The sequence below is a fragment of the Pagrus pagrus genome (genome assembly GCF_965226575.1).
Source record: "Pagrus pagrus genome assembly, contig: HAP1_SCAFFOLD_193, whole genome shotgun sequence".
NCBI classification, from domain to species: domain Eukaryota; kingdom Metazoa; phylum Chordata; class Actinopteri; order Spariformes; family Sparidae; genus Pagrus; species Pagrus pagrus.
In genome coordinates, this window is record NW_028175270.1 from 20001 (window position 1) to 42822 (window position 22822).

Sequence of the window (22822 nt, forward strand, 5' to 3'; positions counted from 1 at the left end):
TTCTGATGTACATACCTGGTTGTCCCAGTTGCTCGCTGGAACAAACATGACTTTATTTGCCATGCCAGGCAATGGCTGCTGGAGTCTGTCTTTTTGGCCTCAGCCTGCTGGAGTTTAACTTCTTCCTGCTCCATCTGTAGCATTTCTGCTGCAGTAAGTGGGAAGTCCTGTGTGACAAAGACCTTTGCTGTAACCTAAGCATTTGCTTTATTACCAGTAAAGATTTTGAGACATGAAGAGATCAAGTAGTCTAACCTTAGCATTCACATTTTTGATCATTTGTGTTGCATGGTGCAGACGAAGAGCCCTGCACTGGCTGAGAGTCAGAGCCTCTGCAGTGGCCTCAAGATTTCGCACCTCATTTTCAGCAGCCTAGTTAGTAGCAAAACAATTGATTTTGATAAACCCACAGACCACCAATGCTAAACAGGAAGTCAAGTACCTTATATAACTGGGACTTACAGAACACACAAATACTCCACAATTAACAGAGTCCTGCTGCTTCCACTGTGAGGGATATGTGACTGTTCAGGCTTGAAGGCCGCCTGATAATCTGAAGACGTTGCTAAAAAAAAATAAAAGGTGGCAATAGGTATTATCATACTGTCATATTACCTTACCAATACATTGTAAATGTTGTATGTTATGTGACTCACTTTAGAAGGGCCATGTCTTTTATGCTGATTTTGGTGTAGGAAGCAAGTGAATCATATACACGTATCTCTTTTGCTTTGAAGTCAAACACCTACAAGGAAATAAATCTGTCATCACTGTATTCCTAGAAATTAGATAAAGCTTTTAGGGCTGCCACGATTATCATGATTATGTCGACTATTAAAATCGTCGACAACTAATTTAATAGTCGACGCGTCGTTTTATTTTTTTTAAACTTTGTTTTCTCTCTCAAAACTGCTGCGGCACCTTCCACTGCCGCGTCTGCCTTTCTGTCCTTGACACACATGCGCAGTAGTGGTAATCTGGGTCAGCCGTGGTGTCACCTGAAGTTATACCAGATGGGCTCTCTGGTATCATGGCTACCCGGCAGCAACGGAGCTCAAAAGTGTGGGAGCATTTTAAGAAAACAAAAGAAAAAAGTGTGCAATTCAATATCTGCAAGACAGAACTTGCCTTTCACGGCAGCACAAGTGTGATGCACGAGCTCCTGAAAAGGAAGCACGTTTAGGCTGATACGACGTCGTCTCGTTAAGCTAACTGGCTAGTTAGCTGCTAACATTAGCGTAAACAGAGAGCTAACTTACTACTTACTCATATTGATAGCTGTAAATGTTAACATTAGCGATGACGATTTGATTACTCCATGTTTTCCTGACGACTGTAAATGTATGTCCACTTCATAGTAATAGTAGTTTTCTGTCAATCGGGGTGTTTAATTATCGAAAATAGTTTTATATTGAAATGCGTTTCATTTTGAAAATCGATAGGATTTCTCGTTGTTGCTTTGTTTGACTTCCTGCCCGGCTTGACACATTCGGCCGCGGCACGCGAAAAAATTAGACCAGACGCCAAAACGATCGCTGTGCGGCGTGCGCTGGCAGCAGGGGCAGAGCGCCTTGGCGCTGCCTTTGTGAACGACACCATCGGTTAACATGGGCGCCGAAATGAAAATGACTTCGCAGCCGATCGGGGCGCTTCCGCGTCCTGTCTGAACCTGGCGTTAGGAACAAGAGCCTTGTGCAGTTTGGGAGTGTAGTAAAGTTGAATACAGTTGTGAGCACTGAGCACAAAATGCACTTTTGTTATATTTGAGTCAGTGAGACCAAAACTTCAATAATTCCTTAGGTCAGCCAGTGCCTTGTCCGTTTACTCAGCTGTTTGCACTTTATGCTACAATTGTTTGTTGCTACAAGCATATTTCATTAAAGGTTTAATGAACTATCATCTTAATTGTCTTCATTTTTAGTTAGCATATACCTTAAACACTTCAAGCTGAAAGCTAATGATTGTTATATAAGAGCAGCTGCATGCTGGTGCGATATGTTATACATTCAATTTACGTAAAAAAATAGTTGGTGATTAGTCGACTATCAAAATAATCGTTTGTGGCAGCCCTACAACTGACATTACAGTTTAAATGTAGGGATTTAGCTCATTCTGTATAATTTCATGTAGGCAGTTCAACAAAACCACTTCAATAAGAAATATCATACAGACCTAACCTTTACCTATCCAATTATATATAAGTAAAAATATACATTATAAGCTTTAAATCAGTGGTGGCTCACCCAAAGAATGAAATGGTTCCCTGTCTCTGGAGAAGAATGGCCCACAATTCTGGGGAGAAATAGCTTGTCCGAGACCTACAGCATAACAATAACATCAGGTAGTACAGCACAGTCTATGTTAATAACATTTTTGTTTTGTACAGTGTCTTCTATTAAACAAAAAAAGAGTCAAAAAAGGACCTACAGGGATGCGTTTCAGTTCTCGGTCGCTGACTCCCTCGCTGTTTGACCATTCGCGGTGCCACAAAACGAAGTCAAACGTACCTAAAGATCCACACTGTAACAGAAAATGTAGCATTCATGTTTTTAAAAAAAGTTAAAGAAACATTCCAAAATCATAAAGGGAGGAAATTTAAATGTATCACCATGTTTTCTTGTGCCAGCTGTGCCACTCTGTAGTTAACTGCCTGGAATTTAAAAATGTTTACAATACAATTCAGATTTTGTGATAACAGTATAAAGTAAACATTTCTTCTTCACAAAAACACTGATGTCTTTGCAGTTCAGTTAATTGTATATTAGTTCAAAACCAAGATTTATTTGTTAAACTTACATCATCAGTCAATCATGGCATAACCATTGAAGACTGACTCAACAACTCCAGTGGGCAAACACAGACAATGTCCTTGACTGTAACTGGAAATCTCCTTGTGGCATAAGTCAGTATTTGCTTCTCATCACGCGACCCAGACAGTAAGTCCTTCAGTTTTGCCTTAACACACAGATTATGACAAAATAGTAATTGTTGACACCTTCCATTTATTACTTCATTTTAGACTGAAAGAAAATGGCTCAGCGATCTATTAATTACCTTGTCATTGTCTTCAATAGCATACAATTGTGCTATGAATGAAGACTTGCTGTCCGGTTGGATGTTGACAGTGCCCTCTGACCTTGGAAGGAGAGTTTCCTTACCCTCTAATGAATAACAAGGAACAAAGTAATACTTTTCAGAAAAAACATGTACAGTTTGTAACTACATTTATCTTTTCACCTGTTTGGGCCACATCATAACGATTAGATACTGTGATGTATTGAACTTTGAGTTTTGTATTTTGGGACTTTGGTTGTGCCGTAGTTACCTGAGTGTACCAGAGGATGCTGGGATATGTACTGAGTTCCGGTTTTGCAACGAGCTAAGTAAACACAATGTGCAGTAAGAGTGACTGCGTCCTGTGAGTTATTAAGTGAATACACCACAGAAAATTGGCGACGAGGACAATTTGGACATTATGGCGTTGCTGATAGGCAACATTGGAGAGTTTGTCCCGAAGACCGAGCCATGGTCAGCATATGTCGAGCGGGTGGAACACTTCTTCACCGCGAACGACGTCGACGATGAGAAGAAGGTGGCTAGGTTGCTAACCGTCATGGGAGCAACAACATATGGACTATTAAGAAACCTGGTGCAGCCGGAGAAACCCGGAGATAAGACTTATGGCCAAATTGTGGACATACTGACTGCTCATTTTGAGCCCAAGCCATTGTTAATTGCGGAAAGATTCCGTTTTAACCGCTGCAACCAGAGGATGGATGAGACTGTGACGAGCTATGCTGCTGAGCTGAAGCAGTGTGCGGTTCATTGTGAGTTCGGAGCAACGCTGGGCGACGCGCTACGGGACCAGTTCGTGAGTGGGATCCGCAATGAGGCCTGCCAGCGGCGGTTGCTTTCCGAGCCCCACCTGACCTTTGCACGGGCGTTCGAGCTCGCGCTGAATATGGAGACGGCGGATAAGGACGCGCAGCAGCTTCGGAGGCAGGAGCCGCGCGCGGAGCCGGTACACGCAGTGGAGGCGCGACCCTCCAACTCAGCGGGGAGGAAGTGTTACAGATGTAACGGTAAAAACCACAGTGCAGATGTTTGTCACTTCAAAGATTTAAAATGTCACAGTTGTGGAAAAACGGGACACATTAAGAGAGCATGTAAAGGAAAAACGACAGCTGCTCAAACACACAAAAAACGTTATAGACATTCTGAAAAGAGCACAAAGTATGTGGAGGCAGAAGAGACTGAGCTGCCCATGTTTACACTAACGAGCGCCCAGGAGTGTAAACAAGCTTTCCGAACGAACTTTATGATAAATGACAAAGACATTGAGATGGAGATTGACACTGAGGCTGCGGTGACCATTATTTCAGAAAAACTGTTTCAGGCGAAGTTCCCAGGGCAACCACTAGGCACTGCCAGCATCAAGCTAAAGACTTACACAGGAGAAGTGATGCCTGTGTTGGGTCAATTTGAAGTTGTTGTGGGCTACAAACAACAAAGAGAACAACTGCCTCTCATTGTGATTAAAGGTGCAGGCCCAGCATTGTGTGGCAGGAACTGGTTGCAAAAGATAATCCTGGATTGGAAAGAAATAAAACATGTCAGTGAAATGCAGCAACCAAGATCAATGGAAGATGTGCTGGAAATGCACCCTGAAGTGTTTAAAGATGAACTGGGCACATTAAAGGGCATTACAGCAAAAATAATTGTAAATCCTGATGTTAGCCCAAAATTTTGTAAGAGCCGCCCATTACCATTTGCCATGAAGTCCAGAGTGGACGCTGAACTAGATCGACTGGAGAAGGCTGGTATAATATCACCAGTCAAACACAGTGAGTGGGCTGCTCCGGTGGTACCTGTAGTGAAAAGAGACAACACAATACGACTGTGTGGGGATTACAAATCAACAGTGAATCAGGCTGCCACTACGGAGACCTATCCCCTGCCCCGAATTGAGGAGCTAATGGCCACACTCAGTGGTGGAACTGTGTTCTCAAAGATTGATCTGGCCTCTGCGTATCAACAAGTCCTTCTGGACGAGGAGTCAAAGAAACTACTGACTGTCAATACACATCGAGGATTATTTGTGTACAATAGACTGGCTTTTGGCGTCAGCTCAGCACCTTCCATTTTTCAAAGGATTATGGAAAATCTCATGAAAGATCTGGATGTTGTCGTCTATTTGGATGACCTGTTAGTTACAGGAAAAACTGAACAAGATCATCTGGAAAAGTTACAGAAGGTGCTACAGAGGCTCCAAGAGAGCGGCTTGAGAGTCAAGAAATCCAAATGTGAATTTGGTAAAAAGCAGATTGAATACTTGGGACATGTTTTGAACAGCCAGGGCATTCACCCATCTCCAGACAAGATAAAAGCCATCAATGAGGCACCAGCACCCTCCTGCGTGAAAGAACTGAGAGCATTTTTGGGGCTAGTGAACTATTATGGAAGATTTATGCCCAACCAGAGCACTGTGCTAGCTCCGCTCTATAGACTGTTGAAAGATGAGGTTGAATGGGTATGGAAGAAATCAGAGCAAAAGGCTTTTGAAGAGTGCAAAAAGTTGCTCACAAGTGACAAGATTCTCGTGCACTATGACCCTAACCTAACCCTCACCTTGGCTTGTGACTCATCAGCGTATGGCATAGGAGCTGTCATTCAACATGAGATGCCAACTGGAGAGATCCGTCCCATTGCTTATGCGTCAAGAACGCTGGCTCCAGCGGAAAAAAAATACTCTCAGATTGAAAACGAAGGGCTGGCCTTGATTTTCGGAGTCAAAAAGTTTCATCAATACTTATGGGGCAGGAAATTCAAGCTTGTCACTGACCATAAGCCTTTGCTGACTCTTTTTGGAGAACACAAATGCCTGCCTACTATGGCTGCCGCCCGGATTCAAAGGTGGGCTATCATTCTCTCTGCTTATGACTATTGCATCGAGTACTGTGCTTCAGAAAAACACAGCAATGCAGACGGGCTGTCAAGAGTTCCACTACCTGACATAAGCGATGTTGGGACAGCCGCCATATCAGAGAACATTCATGCAGTATTGACTGAACATTTAATGCAAGCACCATTAAATGCTGATCAAGTTGCACGTGTCACACGCACAGACAGTGTGCTAGCTAAGGTTCTGAAATACATTATGAACGGTTGGCCTGATGATGTGGACAATAGTCTGAAACCGTTTCACACACGCAGATATGAACTGTCAGCTGAACGTGGGTGCGTACTCTGGGGCACTAGAGTAGTGTTACCTGAGAAACTGAGGAAAATTGTGTTGAAAGAGTTACATTCTGGGCATCAAGGAGTTGTGAAGATGAAAGCCCTAGCACGTAAATATGTGTGGTGGCCCAAGGTTGACACAGAGGTGGAGCAGGTCTGCAAATCCTGCGAGTCCTGTCAGATGGAGCAACGGATGCCTCGGCAAGTGCCTTTACATCCTTGGGAGTTTCCAGGACAGAGCTGGAAAAGGCTACACATAGATTTTGCAGGCCCCTTCTTAGGTCACACCTTCATGATAGTTGTGGATGCCTACTCTAAGTGGCTAGAGGTTTTCAGAATGTCCAGCACTTCCTCACAAGCCACCATCACAAGACTGAGAAGACTATTTGCCGCATATGGTCTTCCAGAGCATGTTGTAACTGACAACGGAACCCAGTTCACATCTGCAGAGTTTAAGAACTTCATGTGTCAGAATGGAATTCTGCATTCTACAAGCGCCCCTGGCCATCCTGCTTCTAATGGTCTGGCAGAGCAGTATGTGCAGACGTTTAAGAATGGCATGAAGAAGCTTTCTCAGACCACACTGGACATTGAGGATAAAGTCTCTGTGTTCCTGATGCAGTACCGCTGTACACCAAACTGCACCACTGGTCAGTCACCTGCAGACTTATTCCTGAACAGACGCATGCGAACTCGCCTGGACCTGCTGCTTCCTGACACGTCTGTCACGGTTCGCAAAAAGCAGTACATGCAGAAGTTCTATCATGACCAGCGGGCAGTGAGCAGGCCCTTCTCCCAGGACGACCCTGTGTATCTGCAAAATACGGCGGGGGGAAGAGAGAAGTGGATTCCGGGAGTTATTGTGCAGCAGACAGGACCAGTGTCCTACAAAGTGCAAGGAACAGAGACTGACTTAACATACAGGAGACATGGGGATCAGTTGAGATCTCGTGTCCCAGCTGATGGATTGAACATGGACACTGACTGTATGACCTCTGACACCAACATGTCTACTCAGCCTAATGTGCTCCAAGACAGTGTGTCACCCAGTGCTGATCCTGTGCACGTGGACAGTGCAGAGGTGCCAGCAGCATCTCAGACGATGCGCCGCTCAGGCCGAGAAAGGAAGCCACCTGAGCGCTATGAACCTTAAGATGTTGATAAATAATGTTCTTTACAAAGCTGGTTTACAGTTGAGCTAAGATGGTCAATGTAGTAATAGAGTTAATACTACTACTGTGTTCTCTCAGTATGGTTCTGTCACATTGCACCTGTTAAAAAAAAAAAAAAAAAAGATGCAGAATTTAAAACAACACAAAGGAGTTTGTTTAAGTCTACTTAGAGACATTGTAATATTTGATTTAAAAAGGTTTGTATAATAATACAAGGCACTGATTATTTAAATGCTGAATATGGAGTAACAAAAGAGTACTTTCATTTAAAAAGAGGGGTGATGTGATGTATTGAACTTTGAGTTTTGTATTTTGGGACTTTGGTTGTGCCGTAGTTACCTGAGTGTACCAGAGGATGCTGGGATGTACTGAGTTCCGGTTTTGCAACGAGCTAAGTAAACACAATGTGCAGTAAGAGTGACTGCGTCCTGTGAGTTATTAAGTGAATACACCACAGATACAGTTCTATCTTATCGCATATTACTATGTAATATTGGATATTGACCAAACTTACCAGCAGACTGAAGTCCCAGCATCCCACGCACACCAATACACAATTGGGTTTTACATAGGGCCTCCATTTCAGCCTTAAAACTGTTGTTAATCTTGTCATTGTGGAGGTGAATCATCACCCTTACTGTCTGCTTGAAATGTGGCTCACTCATTTGACAGAGTACTTGACAGCTGCCAGTTCGCGGTTGAACTGCTCAGCAACTGCTGAATTAACTTCGGTCCGTAGGGTGGGACAGATGTTGAGGCTCCTTAATTTCTCTTCTGGACGTTTGTGGTTGCTCTGATGGAATCTGTCATAGAGTGAGTATCGCTCATTGGTGCCTGTGATTGGATGTTTGGCTGACATCCGGTCACTGTCTGGTTCTTCCTGCAGTGGTAATGCGGACCTCAGGTTCTTCACCCACTGCAGGTCAACCACTAGCTCTTTTTTTGTTGCCCGCTGTACGTTGTCCGATGTCGGGGCACAGAGTCTTCCATCGTTGTCTTTAAAGAACAGTTGTTTGGTACGGTTGTTGGTGTGCCTTGCAACCTGTCCTGCTACGTCTGATATGTAGCAAGTTGGGAAGTATTTAAAGCTGAGCATTTCGTCTGCGTGGTCTCTTGCAGACTCCGTCCAGAAGAGAAAGTTTAAGTAGAACACAACGCCGTGCACACAAGAGAAATGGAGGACACCACCTAAAGAATACCACAAAAGATTTTACAGCCCAATCATGTTATTGGACATTAAGAAATATTTCAAAAGTCATATACTAAGCTAGTTCTCACCACCAGCTTTCTGAAGCTTCACAAAGAGTTTGGGGTAAACATCCTTGTCATGGGCTAAATTTCCATTTCAGTTTAAACACTCCGAGAAACTCCAGGACACAGATGATTACTTTCCATGAAGTTTACTAGGAATCTTGTGAAACTAAAAACACAATACAACAAAATGTATGTATTATTAAACAACCAAACATCACAGCAGTATTTGATACATAGCATGGCTTAGCTATCCTAGTGGCAGCAAAATATAGAGCTAGCTTAGCTTTGCAACACAATTGGCATTTCAGCAGTCTTAATATTCACATAAACTCAAATTGCTTCATAACTTTATGTTGCTGGATGAATAATACTTACAGACGTTGCTTTAGCAAAGAGGGAGGAAGAATAGCCTGGTAATTGAAGAACTGATGACTGTGCTCACACAACTGTAGCTGCTAACACAACTGTAACTGCTCACATAAGTGAAACTGTTCACACAACTGTAACTGCCACTATAATTGAAACTGCTCACAGAACCGTAACTGCTACTATGTTGCTATGGCTACGAAAATAAACAAATGACACAGAACTATGCCCTTCTAGAAAGGCACACATTTTCTAGGGGCATAACACTCCCCGCTTGGGGTCTTTAAAGAGCCCACATTAATGAACAGAATCAGTCCTTGGAGAAAGAAGCAGAACCACTTCTGTGATGGGACGAGAGAAAGTCTTTTTGGTTCCATCCTTGTTGACTTCCACTTCGACTTTCCGGACCAATCCATCTTCTCCTGGAAAGGTTTTTCTGATGATGCCCATAGGCCACTCATTTCTCTTTGCCTGATTGTCTTTCAAGAGAACTGTGTCCCCTTCTTGGAGGCTCGTCCGTTTCCCTTGCCATTTGTGCCGAAGCTGCAGTGTTTTGAGGTATTCACGTTTCCATCTGCTCCAAAACACGTCTGCCAAGCTTTGAACTTGTTTCCACTCTTCTCTGAAGAGATCTACTTCATCATAGCTGTCTGACGGGGGAGGAGGCGCAGCGCCTGTCTTGAGGGTCAGGAGCATTGCTGGGGTGAGGATGAAAGGCAATTCTGGATCTGATGACACTGGGATGAGCGGTCTGGCATTCATGATTGCAGCTACCTCAGCCATGAGTGTGGTAAGAACCTTGTGTGTCAGGCGAGATTTCCTCTGCTCAAGCAGCATGCAATCCAAAATACGGCGAGCGATGCCAATCATGCGCTCCCACGCGCCTCCCATGTGAGACGCGTGGGGTGGGTTAAACACCCAGGTGCAGCTCTCTGTGCTCAGGTACTTTTCTATGCTGTTGAATCCTGGATTAGTCTCATCCATCTCCAGCTCACGGGAGGCACCAATGAAATTAGTTCCGCAGTCAGAGCGTATCTGCTTTGCGGGGCCCCTGACTGCAAAGAACCTTCTCAATGCATTGATAAAGCTGCTAGCACTCATTGCCTCAATCACCTCGATATGAAATGCCCTTGAACACATGCATGAGAACATCACAGCCCATCGCTTTGAGTTAGAGACTCCTCCTCTTGTGCGGCGTGAGACGATGTCCCATGGTCCAAAAACATCAACGCCTACGTAGGTGAAAGAAGGTGCTACTTGTAGCCGTTCCGCTGGTAAGGCTGCCATCTGCTGATGTTCGGTCTTTCCCCTCAGTCTTCTACAAGTGATACATCTGTGAAGCAGACTGCTGATACAGCGTTTGGCTCCCACCAGCCAGAACCCTGCAGCTCGAACGGCACCTTCAGTCTGATGTCTTCCTTGGTGTTTCACTGCTTCGTGGAAGTGGGACACAAGCAGGGTTGCGAGATGATGCCGGCCAGGAATGATGATGGGGTGAGTCTTGTTCATGCTTAGATTTGACTGTCCAATCCGGCCTCCTACTCTAAGAAGTCTGTCTTGGTCTATGGTGGGGTGTAATTTCCACAGGCTACTGGAAGATGGGATGTTGGATCCTGAGTTAATGCACTTGAGTTCCTCTGCATAGCATTCATTCTGGACACTCTTCACAACACACACTTTGGCTCTTAGCAGCTCTTCCTCTGTAGGACGACAGATGTGCCACCCCTGACATTGATCCTGGACGGAGTGGGTGAAGGAGCGAGCTACGTGGATCAGGTGTGCCATGGCTGTGAGGAGAGTGCTGAACTTGGAGAAGCGTTCAAAGCGTTGTGGGTGTACCACATCTCTGATAACATGTGTGAAACTTGTCGTCACCTGGGGACGCACTTCAGAATCGATGTCAGGGTCGATGAGATCGTAAGTCTCCTGAAGCTCAGATGGGTGCAAAGATGCATCACGGAGAAACGTTGGTCCTTTGAGCCATGTTGTGCTGCTAAGGAGAGCTGGTGTCACGGTTCTTGATCCAATGTCAGCTGGGTTAACCTTCTGGAGTCCCTGGACGCGCCCGCGCGTCTTAATCACGTGACAGCTTAATGACGACGTAGCAGCAAGACGCAGCCTTGTCCCAGCTCTGTTTCAACTTGTGTCGAAAGTGCTGACCACAAACTATATATTCGTTTTTAAATTGTGTTGATAGGCCAAATAAAACCAGATTTATGATACATTATTTACGCCATACTTTTTCCTGAATATTTTCGTCACCTTCGACGCACGTTCGATGCATTTAGACACCGGAAAAGCGAGTAAGTGAGTGTAACGAAAGTGCTGGCAGCAAAAAAAAACAAAACCAAAAACCATGGCAACCCCTCATTTATTGGTGGAAAAATGCACCACATCGATCAATCAAAAAATAGTATTTAGTTGCTGGGGAAAAAAGGGAAAGTTGTGGGAGTTACGGCGGCGATAGATAGAGACAGAGATAGTGATAGTGAGTTTTGAGATTGGAGTTATTTGTGACATTTAGCGTATTTTGAGTGCATAGTTAGTGTGTAGTGGTTTAGTGTAGTGTGTAGGGTCGTGTGTTTAGTGTGTAGTGTAGTCGTTTTTTTGTTTTGTGTGACAAAACGATGAGACGGCTGATGAATGTGGAGCGGGCGGCGGAGCTCTTCTTCGAGCTGGACGAAGCGGAGGGAGACGCGGCGGAGCCCGAGTCTGACTCTGAGCCGGAGAGTGAGGACTTTGACGACGAAGTGGATGATCTCTCGTTTGTTTTGGAGGAGGAGAGAGAGGAAGAGGAGCCTCCGACGTGTGTACGGAGTCGGAGATCCGCCCAGAGGACGGGACGGCGCGGCACGTCCACCCAGAGGACGGGACGGCGCGGCACGCCCACCAGGTCCCGGTCCCCGCTGGCTCAGGCAACAGAGCCACGCAGCAGCTCTGAGCCCTGGAAGACAGAGGAGGATGCTGACACTGCCCCAGCAGTAAGCAGGTTCCAGCCTCACAGACCACCAGGAGTCCAGGTAGAGACACTTTCCCCCCACAGTCCAAAAGACCTTTTTCTTTTGTTTTTTGCCACTGACACAGTCACTACCATCTGCAGCAACACCAACAAAAATGCTGCAAAAAACAAAGAGTCAGGGAAAAAATACAAGTGGACTGACATAGAGAAGGAGGACCTGTATGAGTTTTTTGGTCTCCTGATCTACATGTCACACCATCAAGTTCAGCATTTACACAGGGAAGGCTGTAACTGCAAGTGAGCATGGGCTGTCTTATGATGTCCTGGACCTCCTGTCTTGGCACTGGGTACCATATCTACATGGACAATTTCTACACCAGCCCCAAACTGTTCATGGACCTGTCCAGCATGAAGTTCACATCCTGTGATGTGCCCCTCTGTCTTGTGGTGGACAGGAACTGTTTTTTTGAGTGGCACAAATAATTTGTGTGCCATTTGTAAGTTTTGTGAGTGCCATTTGTGTTTTGTAAATAGTTGTACAAAAAACGCCTAAGGCATTGCCTGCATTTTAATGTAAAAAGTGGTAAATTAGTCTGTTGTGTGCTAAAATTGTACAAAGGTTTTGAATTTAACAATTTATATTTGCATTATAAGTTATGAAAATGGTTGGTTAAACATATTTGTGGTTTTCACAATAAAAAATATAACTTTTTTCTACTCGGATTTTATGTTTTCTGTGTGATTTTAGGTCCATTGTGTTAGTATAGTATGTCAAAATTGAAAAATAACTGTAAATCCACACAGGTGAGGTTGTGCTGAAAAAAATGACACCAAACAAGGCAAGGTAAACAGTTTTTAAGGTGAAATATAAAGGTAAAATCAAAAGTAGTCAAAAACGGCCAATTATACCCTTGACTCCAGAGGGTTAAGGTGTGTTGGGACGTACTTCCACTGGCCGGGACAAGGTGACTGGCAGATTCGCTGGACCCTATTATGTACGTAGACATAAAATCTCCTTGACTGGTTGTGGATATATCCCAATACAACCTTGCTGTTCATGTAGTAGGTGATTTTGTCGAATGTTGTATCCATCTCTGTGGCAATCATCTCAGCAATCTCGACAGCGAGTACAGATGCACAGAGCTCAAGCCTTGGTATAGTTAGGCCAGGCTGGGGGGCCAACTTTGCCTTCCCAAAGACAAACCCAACCTCAGTCTGTTGTTGGTGGCTTGTCACCTTGATGTAGGCCACGGCTGCAATCGCTTTGATTGATGCATCTGCGAAGACACAGAGTTCTCTCCCTAGCGCGCCTGTGGTGGAGAGGGACGTTTAAGGGCCTGGTATTTGGAGCTCTTCTAGGTCCTGGAGTGACTGTTTCCATCTGGTCCACTCGATCTCCATGTCTTTGGGGAGTGGCGAGTCCCAATCCTCTGCTTGCGTGGTGAGTTCCCTGAGTATAAGTCTTCCATGAATCGTAATGGGTGCGAGGAATCCTAGGGGGTCGTAGAGGCTATTCACTGTTGAGAGTACCCCTCCGCGGGTGAACGGCTTCTGGTCGTCTTCAATCTGAAACGTGAAGGTGTCTGTGCGCATGTTCCAGAACAGTCCAAGGCTACGTTGGATAGGCAGATCATCAACGAAGAGATCTAGGCTGTCGACATCCTTGGAGCGATCTTCTGAAGGGAATGTCTCTATCACTGCAGGTCGGTTTGATGCAATTTTGTGTAATCTGAGGTTGGAAGCTGCAAGCATCTGCTGCGCTCGCCTGAGGACACTGATGGCTTCTTCCTCAGTGCTGAAGGACTTTAAGGCATCGTCAAACATAGAACTCACGGTCGACGAATCTTCTTGCGTCGCTGCCGTAGTCGGCCTCTGCTTCCTTAGCTGCCCGTCGCAGACCATACACAGCAACAGCAGGTGAGGGACTGTTTCCAAAAAGGTGAACTCGCATCCTGTAGTCCACAATGTCTGAGGTCAGGTCGTTGTTCCTATACCACAGGAAGCGTAGAAAGTCCCGGTGGTCCTCTTTCACAACAAAACAGTGGAACATGTGCTCGATGTCAGCGGTGATCGCCACTTGTTCCATCCTGAACCTCATGAGAACACCTAGTAGGCTGTTATTAAGGTCGGGGCCAGTCAGCAAAACATTGTTGAGCGACACTCCTCTATATGATGCGCTGCTGTCGAAGACCACACAGATCTTATCTGGCTTTCTGGGATGATACACGCCAAACGGGTAGGTAACAGCACTCCTGTCCGGGCTGCATTGGCGGGGCGGCTTCTGCGTGTGCTCGCTTGAGCATCTTCTCCATAAACTCTAGGAAGTGGGCTCTCATCTGCGGTCATTTTTCCAATGAACGTCGGAGTGAGACAAGGCGGTCGAGAGCCTGTTTCCTGTTGTTGGGCAGCCGCTGTCTCGGTGACCGAAAAGGTAAAGGTGCGACCCAACTTTTGGAGCTTTCTTGGTGGCACTCTGTTTCCATTATCTGGAGAAACTCCAGATCTTCCATCGATGGAGCGAGTCTGTGGTCGTCAGGAGTACGAGCAAATACAGTTTGCCCTAAGCTGTCTCCTATGAGCTTTGCTGCACCGTGTGTGGAGATTGGTGCTAGATGGTGCTGATGTTTAGGTGCTTGACTGAACACCTCTTTCACTCTGATCACGTTGTTGCATGGCTGAAGATGGCTTGCACGACCGTTCTCTAGGATGGCTGTCTTGTAACTTCTCACCTCCCGTGGTCTGTGAGCGCCTCCAAGGCATACATCACCAACGACGACCCATCCTAGGTCAAGCCTTTGTGTGAATGGTGCATCTCCTGGGCCACTTATCTGATCTCGGACCTTGTGCACCCGTAAGATGTCTCTGCCGAGAAGGAGAAGTATCTTGGCATCCGGATCGAGAGGTGGTATTTTGTCAGCAATGCATTTCAGGTGATCATGATGGTGGGCTGCCTCCGGGGTAGGAATCTCAGCACGGACATTGGGAATTTGGTTGCACTCCAGGAGTGTAGGCAGAGGAATACTCATTTTCTTGTCTACTGGCTCCACAGTGTAACCACTGGCTCTCCTCCCCGCTGTCTCTGTACATCCCGCACAGGTCTTGAGCATGTATGAGTAGGAGCAACCAGAGATTTTAAAGACGTCGAAGAACTCTGACCGTGCAAGGGATCGATTACTCTGCTCATCCAGTATTGCGTACATCCTTTTGGACCCCTCTCTGAGTCCGTTTGGGAACACACTGACAAGGCAGATCTTAGCACATGCTCTGGAGCTCAGACCTTCTCCACATACTTGTGTACATGTCGACTTGACCTCCTGGTTGTCCGCTTTGTCCTCCTTCCCGCTGTCCTCTGAAGTAGGAGGGGACGACTTAGATTTCCAGGTAGGTGGGTTAGGGTGTAGTGCTGTCACATGGGCAGTGCTCTCACACTCTGTACATTTTATTTCAGCGGTGCAGTTCTTTGCAAGATGTTCTGTGGAGGAGCAACAGCGAAAGCAGATGTAGTGTTCTTTCAAAAGCTGTTTGCGATCACCTATGCTCTTTTCGCGGAAACCTCTGCATCTCCTCAGAGGGTGGGGCTTTAGGTGCAAGGGGCAAAGTTTATTTGGGTCAATTCTTTCTCCGTCTTCTTTAGACTCAAACTTGGCCGTACCTGAGACCTGTGTTTTGTGAACATATACAGATGTCTTTGTGGGCCTCTCCCATTTGCTCTTTCTCTCTGCTGGAACTTGCATGAAGAGGCTAAAGCCTGGGTCTGTGCGAGCCTTTGCCTCTGTGCTGATGAAGTTTACCAACACGGAGAAAGGTGGGAAGCTGACAAAATGTTCGTGTTTGTATTTTGTCCCGTGGTATAGCCATTTTTCTTGCATATTGTATGGCAGTTTCTCAATGATAGGCTTAATGCCTCTGGAGGTATCCAAGTATGACAAGCCTACGAGGTAGCCATCTTCCTTGGCAGCTTGTAGCTCTGACAACAGGTTGGCTAGATCCCGGAGTCTCTGCGGATCCTTCGTTGAGATTTTTGGAAAGTTTTCCAGCCTGTTGAACAGAGCTTGTTCGACGGCCTCTGGCGAGCCATATATTTCATCGAGAGGCTCCCATGCCATGCACAATCCAGTAGACGGATTCCTGATGTTTACAGTTTTTACTCTTCTTACATGTTCTGCTGACTCTTTCCCCAGATACTTGGTTAGGAGGTCTAGTTCTTCTGTAGCAGACAGATCTAAGTCAGCGATGACATTTTTGAATGATGTTTTCCAGGCCCAATAGTTCATTGGCTGGTCATCCTACATAGTGAGACCTGATGTCACCAGGTGGTTGCGGGCAAGATATTTCACAAGGTCTAGAGTGTTTGTAGAATGGTCATGGTTAACTCCATAAGGTGTCCCATGAACAGGCGGTTGTGCAGGAGATGGGGAATATTGTTCGAAGTTCTGTTGTAGTGGTGCTCCACTTGACTGAAGAGCCTCGGGAGAGTGGTGAGGCATAATGGTAGCAGAAGCAGCAGCTTGGGTCTGACTTTCATTGAGTGGGTGGGGTGTTGAAGGGTTAACTTTGCTCTCCATTATGGCAGATGCACTATTGCTGCGTAGGCTGGCTTGTGCTGACACGTAGGTGCCGGTGCGCTGGTCTTTCATAAACTGAGGGACTGGGTCTTTAGCTTCGCTGCATACTTCAAAGCCCATTTCTTGTAAACCGGCCACGAGAGTATTTGCCTCCGCTATAGCAGCATCTTTTTCTTTTTCTTCATTTAATGCATCGAGGCTGGCTTGGATACGTGCCTGCTCCACTTTAAGTTCAATTTCCTTTTTTGATGTGACGCTCTAGCCCAGAGGTCTCAAAGTCAAGTGGCCCGCCGGCCGACATTTTGTGGCCCCCGAGTGGACATCAGTATGTAATGTTAATGTGGCCCGCGTGTCTTTACCAAATGCGTTTTGGCCCGCATGGGCTACCATAGCAGGCAGCCAGCCAGGTTGCTAGGAAACGCAGCAAGCAACGGAGTGACACCAAGTGGAAGCGTAGCGGTCCTCATTCATCACATCATGTCCCTCTCAAAACCCACTGGGAAAAGAAAGGTCGACGATGACCACAGACAATTTCATGAAAGGTGGGAGTTAGAATATTTTTTTGTTGAGCACAGGGGAACCCCTACCTGCCTTGTATGTGCTGAAAAGGTTGCCGTTGTCAAAGAATACAACATCAGACGCCACTACTCAACGAGGCATGCCGAGGAGTATGCGAAATACCGGGGAGATGAGAGGGAGAAGCGAGTCACAGACCTAAAGAAATGTTTCACCTGGCAACAAAATCTCTTTAGGAAAGCAACCGACGAGGCTGATAAAGCAGTCAAGGCCAGCTATACACTGAGCGAAATGATCGCTAAGGCAGGAAAGCCTTTTACAGAAGGCGAGTTTATTAAGGAGTGTATGTTGCAGGCTGCGAGTATTGTCTGCCCCGAAAAGAGAGCTCAGTTTGCCAGCATCAGCTTATCACACAGTGGCAGAGCGTGTTACCGAGCTGTCAGATAACATTTATGGTCAACTACGTGACAAAGTCAAAGACTTCCGTGCGTACTCAGTGGCCCTGGATGAGAGCACAGACACCACTGACACTGCCCAACTGGCAATATACGTCCGTGGTGTTGATGATAAGTTTCATGTAACGGAGGAATTACTCAGGGTTATCCCTATGTGTGGCCAAACCACTGCGCAGGAGATATTCCGCCAGCTGTGTGATGCCCTCTCGGATGCTGGTCTGTCATGGAAAAGGTTGGCTGGGATAACTACAGATGGAGCGCCTTCCATGACAGGGAGGAAGAATGGACTTGTTGCACTTGTGCAAAAAAAATTGGAAGAGGAGGGTGTCGAGGAGGCAATCGCTCTGCACTGCATCATCCACCAGCAGGCCCTAGCCTGCAAATGCCTAAAGTTTAAACACGTGATGTCTGTTGTGGTGAAGGTCATAAATCGACTCAGATCTAAGGGCTTAAAGCACCGTCAGTTCCGGGCTTTTCTGGAGGAGATCGAGTCAGCGTATGAAGATGTTCTGTACTTCACAGAGGTAAATATTCCTTGTTTATATCTCTACCTTCTCTCGGTCTGTTAATCTTTCTTATATTCTCTGCCCCCCCCCTCTGTCTCTCTCTCTCTCTCTCTCTCACACACACACACTCTCTCTCTCACACACACACACACACACACACACACACACACACACACACACACACACACACACGTCTCTTTTTAGCAGATTTTTTGTTAAGTGTTCTTTTTCTGTTAGGTTACTGTTATTCTTTCTTTTTCTTTTCCTTCTCTTTCTTACCTGTTAGTGTATGAAGACAATTAATTTAATTTAATTTAATTTGATTTCAGGGATGCTGGCTCAGCAGAGGGAACATGCTAAAGCGGTTCTTTGAGTTAAGGAATGAAGTGAAAGCCTTCATGGAGCAGGATGGAATGGAGCTTCCTGAGCTAAGTGACCCAAAGTGGCTCATGGACTTTGCTTTTCTGGTTGATATCACACATGAGCTGAATGTGCTCAACAAGAAGCTACAGGGCCCAGGCCAGCTGGTCAGCGCTGCCTATGATAATGTGAAAGCGTTCTCCACAAAACTGGTCTTATGGAAAACCCAGGTCTCTCAGAAAAACCTCTGCCACTTCCCAGCATGCAAGGCACTTGCAGACAAAGGTACACCATTCAGTTGTGAGGAGTATGTTGAAGCCATTGTGAAGCTACAGGAGGAGTTTAATCACAGGTTTGCAGACTTTAAAACACACAAGTCCATCTTTCAGATTTTTGCCAACCCTTTTTCCTTTGATGTGGAAGATGCTCCCCCTGTGCTTCAAATGGAGCTCATTGACCTACAGTGCAGTTCTGATCTCAAAGCAAAGTTCAGGGATGTGAATGGGAATGAAGAGAAGCTTGGACAGTTTATGAGAGAATTGCCCGACACCTTCCCTGAGCTGTCCAGGATGTTCAAGAGGACCATGTGCCTTTTTGGGAGCACATATCTATGTGAAAAGCTCTTCTCCACCATGAACTTCAACAAGTCCAAGCACAGGAGCAGACTTACTGATGCACATCTCCAAGCCATACTGAGAGTTTCAACCGCCTCTTCCCTCAAGCCAAATGTGGCTCAGCTGTGTGAGAGGAAGCGCTGTCAGGTCTCTGGCTGCAAAAAGTAGACAAGAGAGTCCTATGTTCTGAAGAACTGTCCATTGTTCACTTTAAAAAAGAGACTTGTTCTTACTTCCCTGGGTAAAAAAGGTAAAATTAAAATTACATTTTTTTTCAGAGGAATTTATGTTTATAATTACTGTTCATGCACTTTGAGATTGTTGACAATGCAATACAAATTTAATAATAATAATAAATGTCTGTTGAGGAACTGTTATGTAATAATAAATACTGTGAAGGTTGGAACAGTTGTTTTCTAACAGGTTAAATTAAAAAAAAATATATATATTTTTTTTTTTCAGAGGAATTTATTTATGTTCTGTTTATGCACTTTGAGAATGTTGTTGAACTGTTGATGAACTGTTTATAATAAAAACATTTTTTTTAATACTTGTTGTTTCTGGGCTTTCTTCCTCAAAAGATGTCGGCGTGTAGTTTGATGATAAATGAATCTGCAGAGGTGAGGCTGGGTGAGAATGGATAGAGCAATCTTTATTGAAACAGCTTTCAAGCCTGCGTCCGAACCAGTGTGGCCACACCCGGTGTTCCCAATATTGGCAAAGTTCTCCCTAAAGCTTTGCCCTCTGCTCTACCAGAAATCCTCTCTGATCTAGGAAATCTACAAGTACTCACCTAACCTTCTCTATCTGCACGGGCCTTTTTAAAGTACTTACGCCCACATCTACCTCTTCTTCTAATTGGTCACTTTGGTAGATTTTAGGGTTTCTCTATTCAATAGGCAAAAGAGGTGTTGACCAGTCTCCTATGGAATGTCACCTCCTCTATAGATATCCTACTCTGCTGATGTCCTTCTTTGGGACTTGTGCCCTAAAACTGACCTGACTGTCCCTCTGTCCTTTTGGGGAACTATATAGTTGAACCGGCTCCTGACCATTTGGCATACCAGTTAAACTCTATTATCTTGTCCTCCAACTGCCCTCCAAAACACACATAGAACTGACTAATTACTCTAATGTCACCTAACAGATGTCATTCCCATCTGAAACCTTCCTTAACCCCCACAACCAGGAACAACATGTCACAGTTAAATCATAGCTCAAAATGTGTTGTTGCCCAGATACCTCATACTAAACACCCTTTTTGTGAAATACTTGAGTACTTGTGGCCCAACCTCAGCCAGGCTCTTCCTCCAGTGGCCCCCAGGTAATTTGAGTTTGAGACCCCTGCTCTAGCCTGTGCCGCTTCAGCTTTTGCCTTTGCCATGGCGATGGCCATGCTAATCTTTGAGCTGGACGATGCACCAGATGAGCGGCTGCTCCTTGAGTGTGCAGACTCAGAGTGGTTACCTCCATTCCCTCTGTTAGCGCTGTTATGTTGTGACATTGCTGAGACTCAGCGTGGTTTCAGTATCAGGAGAAGAAAGCTAATGTGAAGCTATCTGAAGCTGTAATGCTAGCCGCTTATCTTTTGATACTGAGTAGCTTCGTAGAATGGCAACCCTTGTGTCTCCCATTACAAACTTAATGTACAGTACAGACCAAAAGTTTGGACACACCTTCTCATTCAATGAGTTTCCTTTCTTTTCATGACTATTGACATTGTAGATTCACACTGAAGGCATCAAAACTATGAATTAACACATGTGGAAATATGTACTTAACAAAAAAGTGTAAAACAACTGAAAATACGCCTTATATTCTAGTTTCTTCAAAGTAGCCACCTTTTGCTCTGATTACTGCTTTGCACACACTCTGCATTCTCTTGATGAGCTTCAAGAGGTAGTCACCTGAAATGGTTTTCACTTCACAGGTGTGCCCTGTCAGGTTTAATAAGTGGGATTTCTTGCCTTATAAATGGGGTTGGGACCATCAGTTGTGTTGTGCAGAAGTCAGGTGGATACACAGCTGATAGTCCTACTGAATAGACTGTTAGAATTTGTATTATGGCAAGAAAAAAGCAGCTAAGTAAAGAAAAACGAGTGGCCATCATTACTTTAAGAAATGAAGGTCAGTCAGTCCGAAAAATTGGGAAAACTTTGAAAGTGTCCCCAAGTGCAGTCGCAAAAACCATCAAGCGCTACAAAGAAACTGGCTCACTGGCTCACATACCTTTAAGAGTAGACTTAAGACCTTCCTCTTCGATAGAGCTTATAGTTAGGGCTGCAGCTCTTAGTTATGCTGCTATAGGCCTAGTCCGGGGGACAATGACACACTGAGCTTCTCTCTCCTCCCCTCTCCTCTCCTCTCCATCTGTATACATTATGCCTGTATACATGCCCCATCTCTGCATGTCACTGACTTACTTCTTCCCCGGAGTCCTTGTGCTTTCTAGTCCTACAGGCTCCCTTGGATCCTGGCCGCGCCCGGGTCGTGGATCGTGGATGTGCCCACTGCTATGGCCCTGCCTGATCGTGGATGCGCCCACTGCTATGGCCCTGCCTGATCGTGGATGCGCCCACTGCTATGGCCCTGCCTGATCGTGGATGCGCCTACTGCTATGGCCCTGCCTGATCGTGGATGCGCCTACTGCCATGACCCTGCCTAACACCCACCACTACTGGCGCTAATATTAGTCACATCTCTGTTACATACGTTACACTACTATTATCGTACTGCATTACTACATACCATCCTTACCATTAATCACTACTACTGTTATCACTAGTAATCACATTTCCATGTGCATTTCATCATTATTGCTGTAATACATCTTTATGTACTTTCACTCCTGTCAACCATCGCTTATAATCGAATACATTGTGATCTCGTTGATCTGCTCTGTACATGCGACATCTATTGCACGTCTGTCCGTCCTGGGAGAGGGATCCCTCCTCTGTGGCTCTCCCTGAGGTTTCTTCCGCATTTTTTTTCCCTGTTAAAAGGGCCTTTTTTTGGGGCAAGTTTTTCCTCACTCGAATCGAGGGTCGAAGGACAGAGGGTGTCGTCTCTGTACAGATTGTAAAGCCCTCTGAGGCAAACTGTGATTTGTGAATTTGGGCTATACAAATAAAATTTGATTTGATTTGATTTTGATTTGAGGACCGCCCCAGGAAAGGAAGACCAAGAGTCACCTCTGCTGCGGAGGATAAGTTCATCCGAGTCACCAGCCTCAGAAATCGCAGGTTAACAGCAGCTCAGATTAGAGACCAGGTCAATGCCACACAGAGTTCTAGCAGCAGACACATCTCTAGAACAACTGTTAAGAGGAGACTGTGTGAATCAGGCCTTCATGGTAGAATAGCTGCTAGGAAACCACTGCTAAGGACAGGCAACAAGCAGAAGAGACTTGTTTGGGCTAAAGAACACAAGGAATGGACATTAAACCAGTGGAAATCTGTGCTTTGGTCTGATGAGTCCAAATTTGAGATCTTTGGTTCCAACCACCGTGTCTTTGTGCGACGCAGAAAAGGTGAACGGATGGACTCTACATGCCTGGTTCCCACCGTGAAGCATGGAGGAGGAGGTGTGATGGTGTGGGGGTGCTTTGCTGGTGACACTGTTGGGGATTTATTCAAAATTGAAGGAATACTGAACCAGCATGGCTACCACAGCATCTTGCAGCGGCATGCTATTCCATCCGGTTTGCGTTTAGTTGGACCATCATTTATTTTTCAACAGGACAATGACCCCAAACACACCTCCAGGCTGTGTAAGGGCTATTTGACCAAGAAGGAGAGTGATGGGGTGCTGCGCCAGAT

The 22822-nt window shown here is 45.5% G+C and overlaps 1 protein-coding gene across 4 annotated transcripts in view; it reads right to left on the minus strand.

The window, feature by feature from the left end:
- The window catches only part of LOC311254042 (uncharacterized protein), an 11862-nt gene extending 2736 nt beyond the window's left edge, over positions 1 to 9126 (minus strand). For 2 of the 4 annotated variants that reach the window (XM_084384467.1, XM_084384469.1), the window contains exons 1-8: positions 9039 to 9126; positions 3055 to 3161; positions 2797 to 2955; positions 2609 to 2650; positions 2428 to 2520; positions 2244 to 2318; positions 256 to 372; positions 16 to 167 (exon numbers count right to left, since the gene is read on the minus strand). In XM_084384467.1, the coding sequence (XP_084240593.1) occupies positions 16 to 167; positions 256 to 372; positions 2244 to 2318; positions 2428 to 2520; positions 2609 to 2611 (440 nt within the window). In that variant the 5' untranslated portion in view covers positions 2612 to 2650; positions 2797 to 2955; positions 3055 to 3161; positions 9039 to 9126. Of the gene's footprint in view, positions 1 to 15; positions 168 to 255; positions 373 to 462; positions 566 to 656; positions 746 to 2243; positions 2319 to 2427; positions 2521 to 2608; positions 2651 to 2796; positions 2956 to 3054; positions 3162 to 9038 lie in introns of those variants that run through there. The other 2 variants (XM_084384468.1, XM_084384470.1) reach the window with 2 other exon arrangements.
- Positions 9127 to 22822: the final 13696 nt, after the last annotated feature.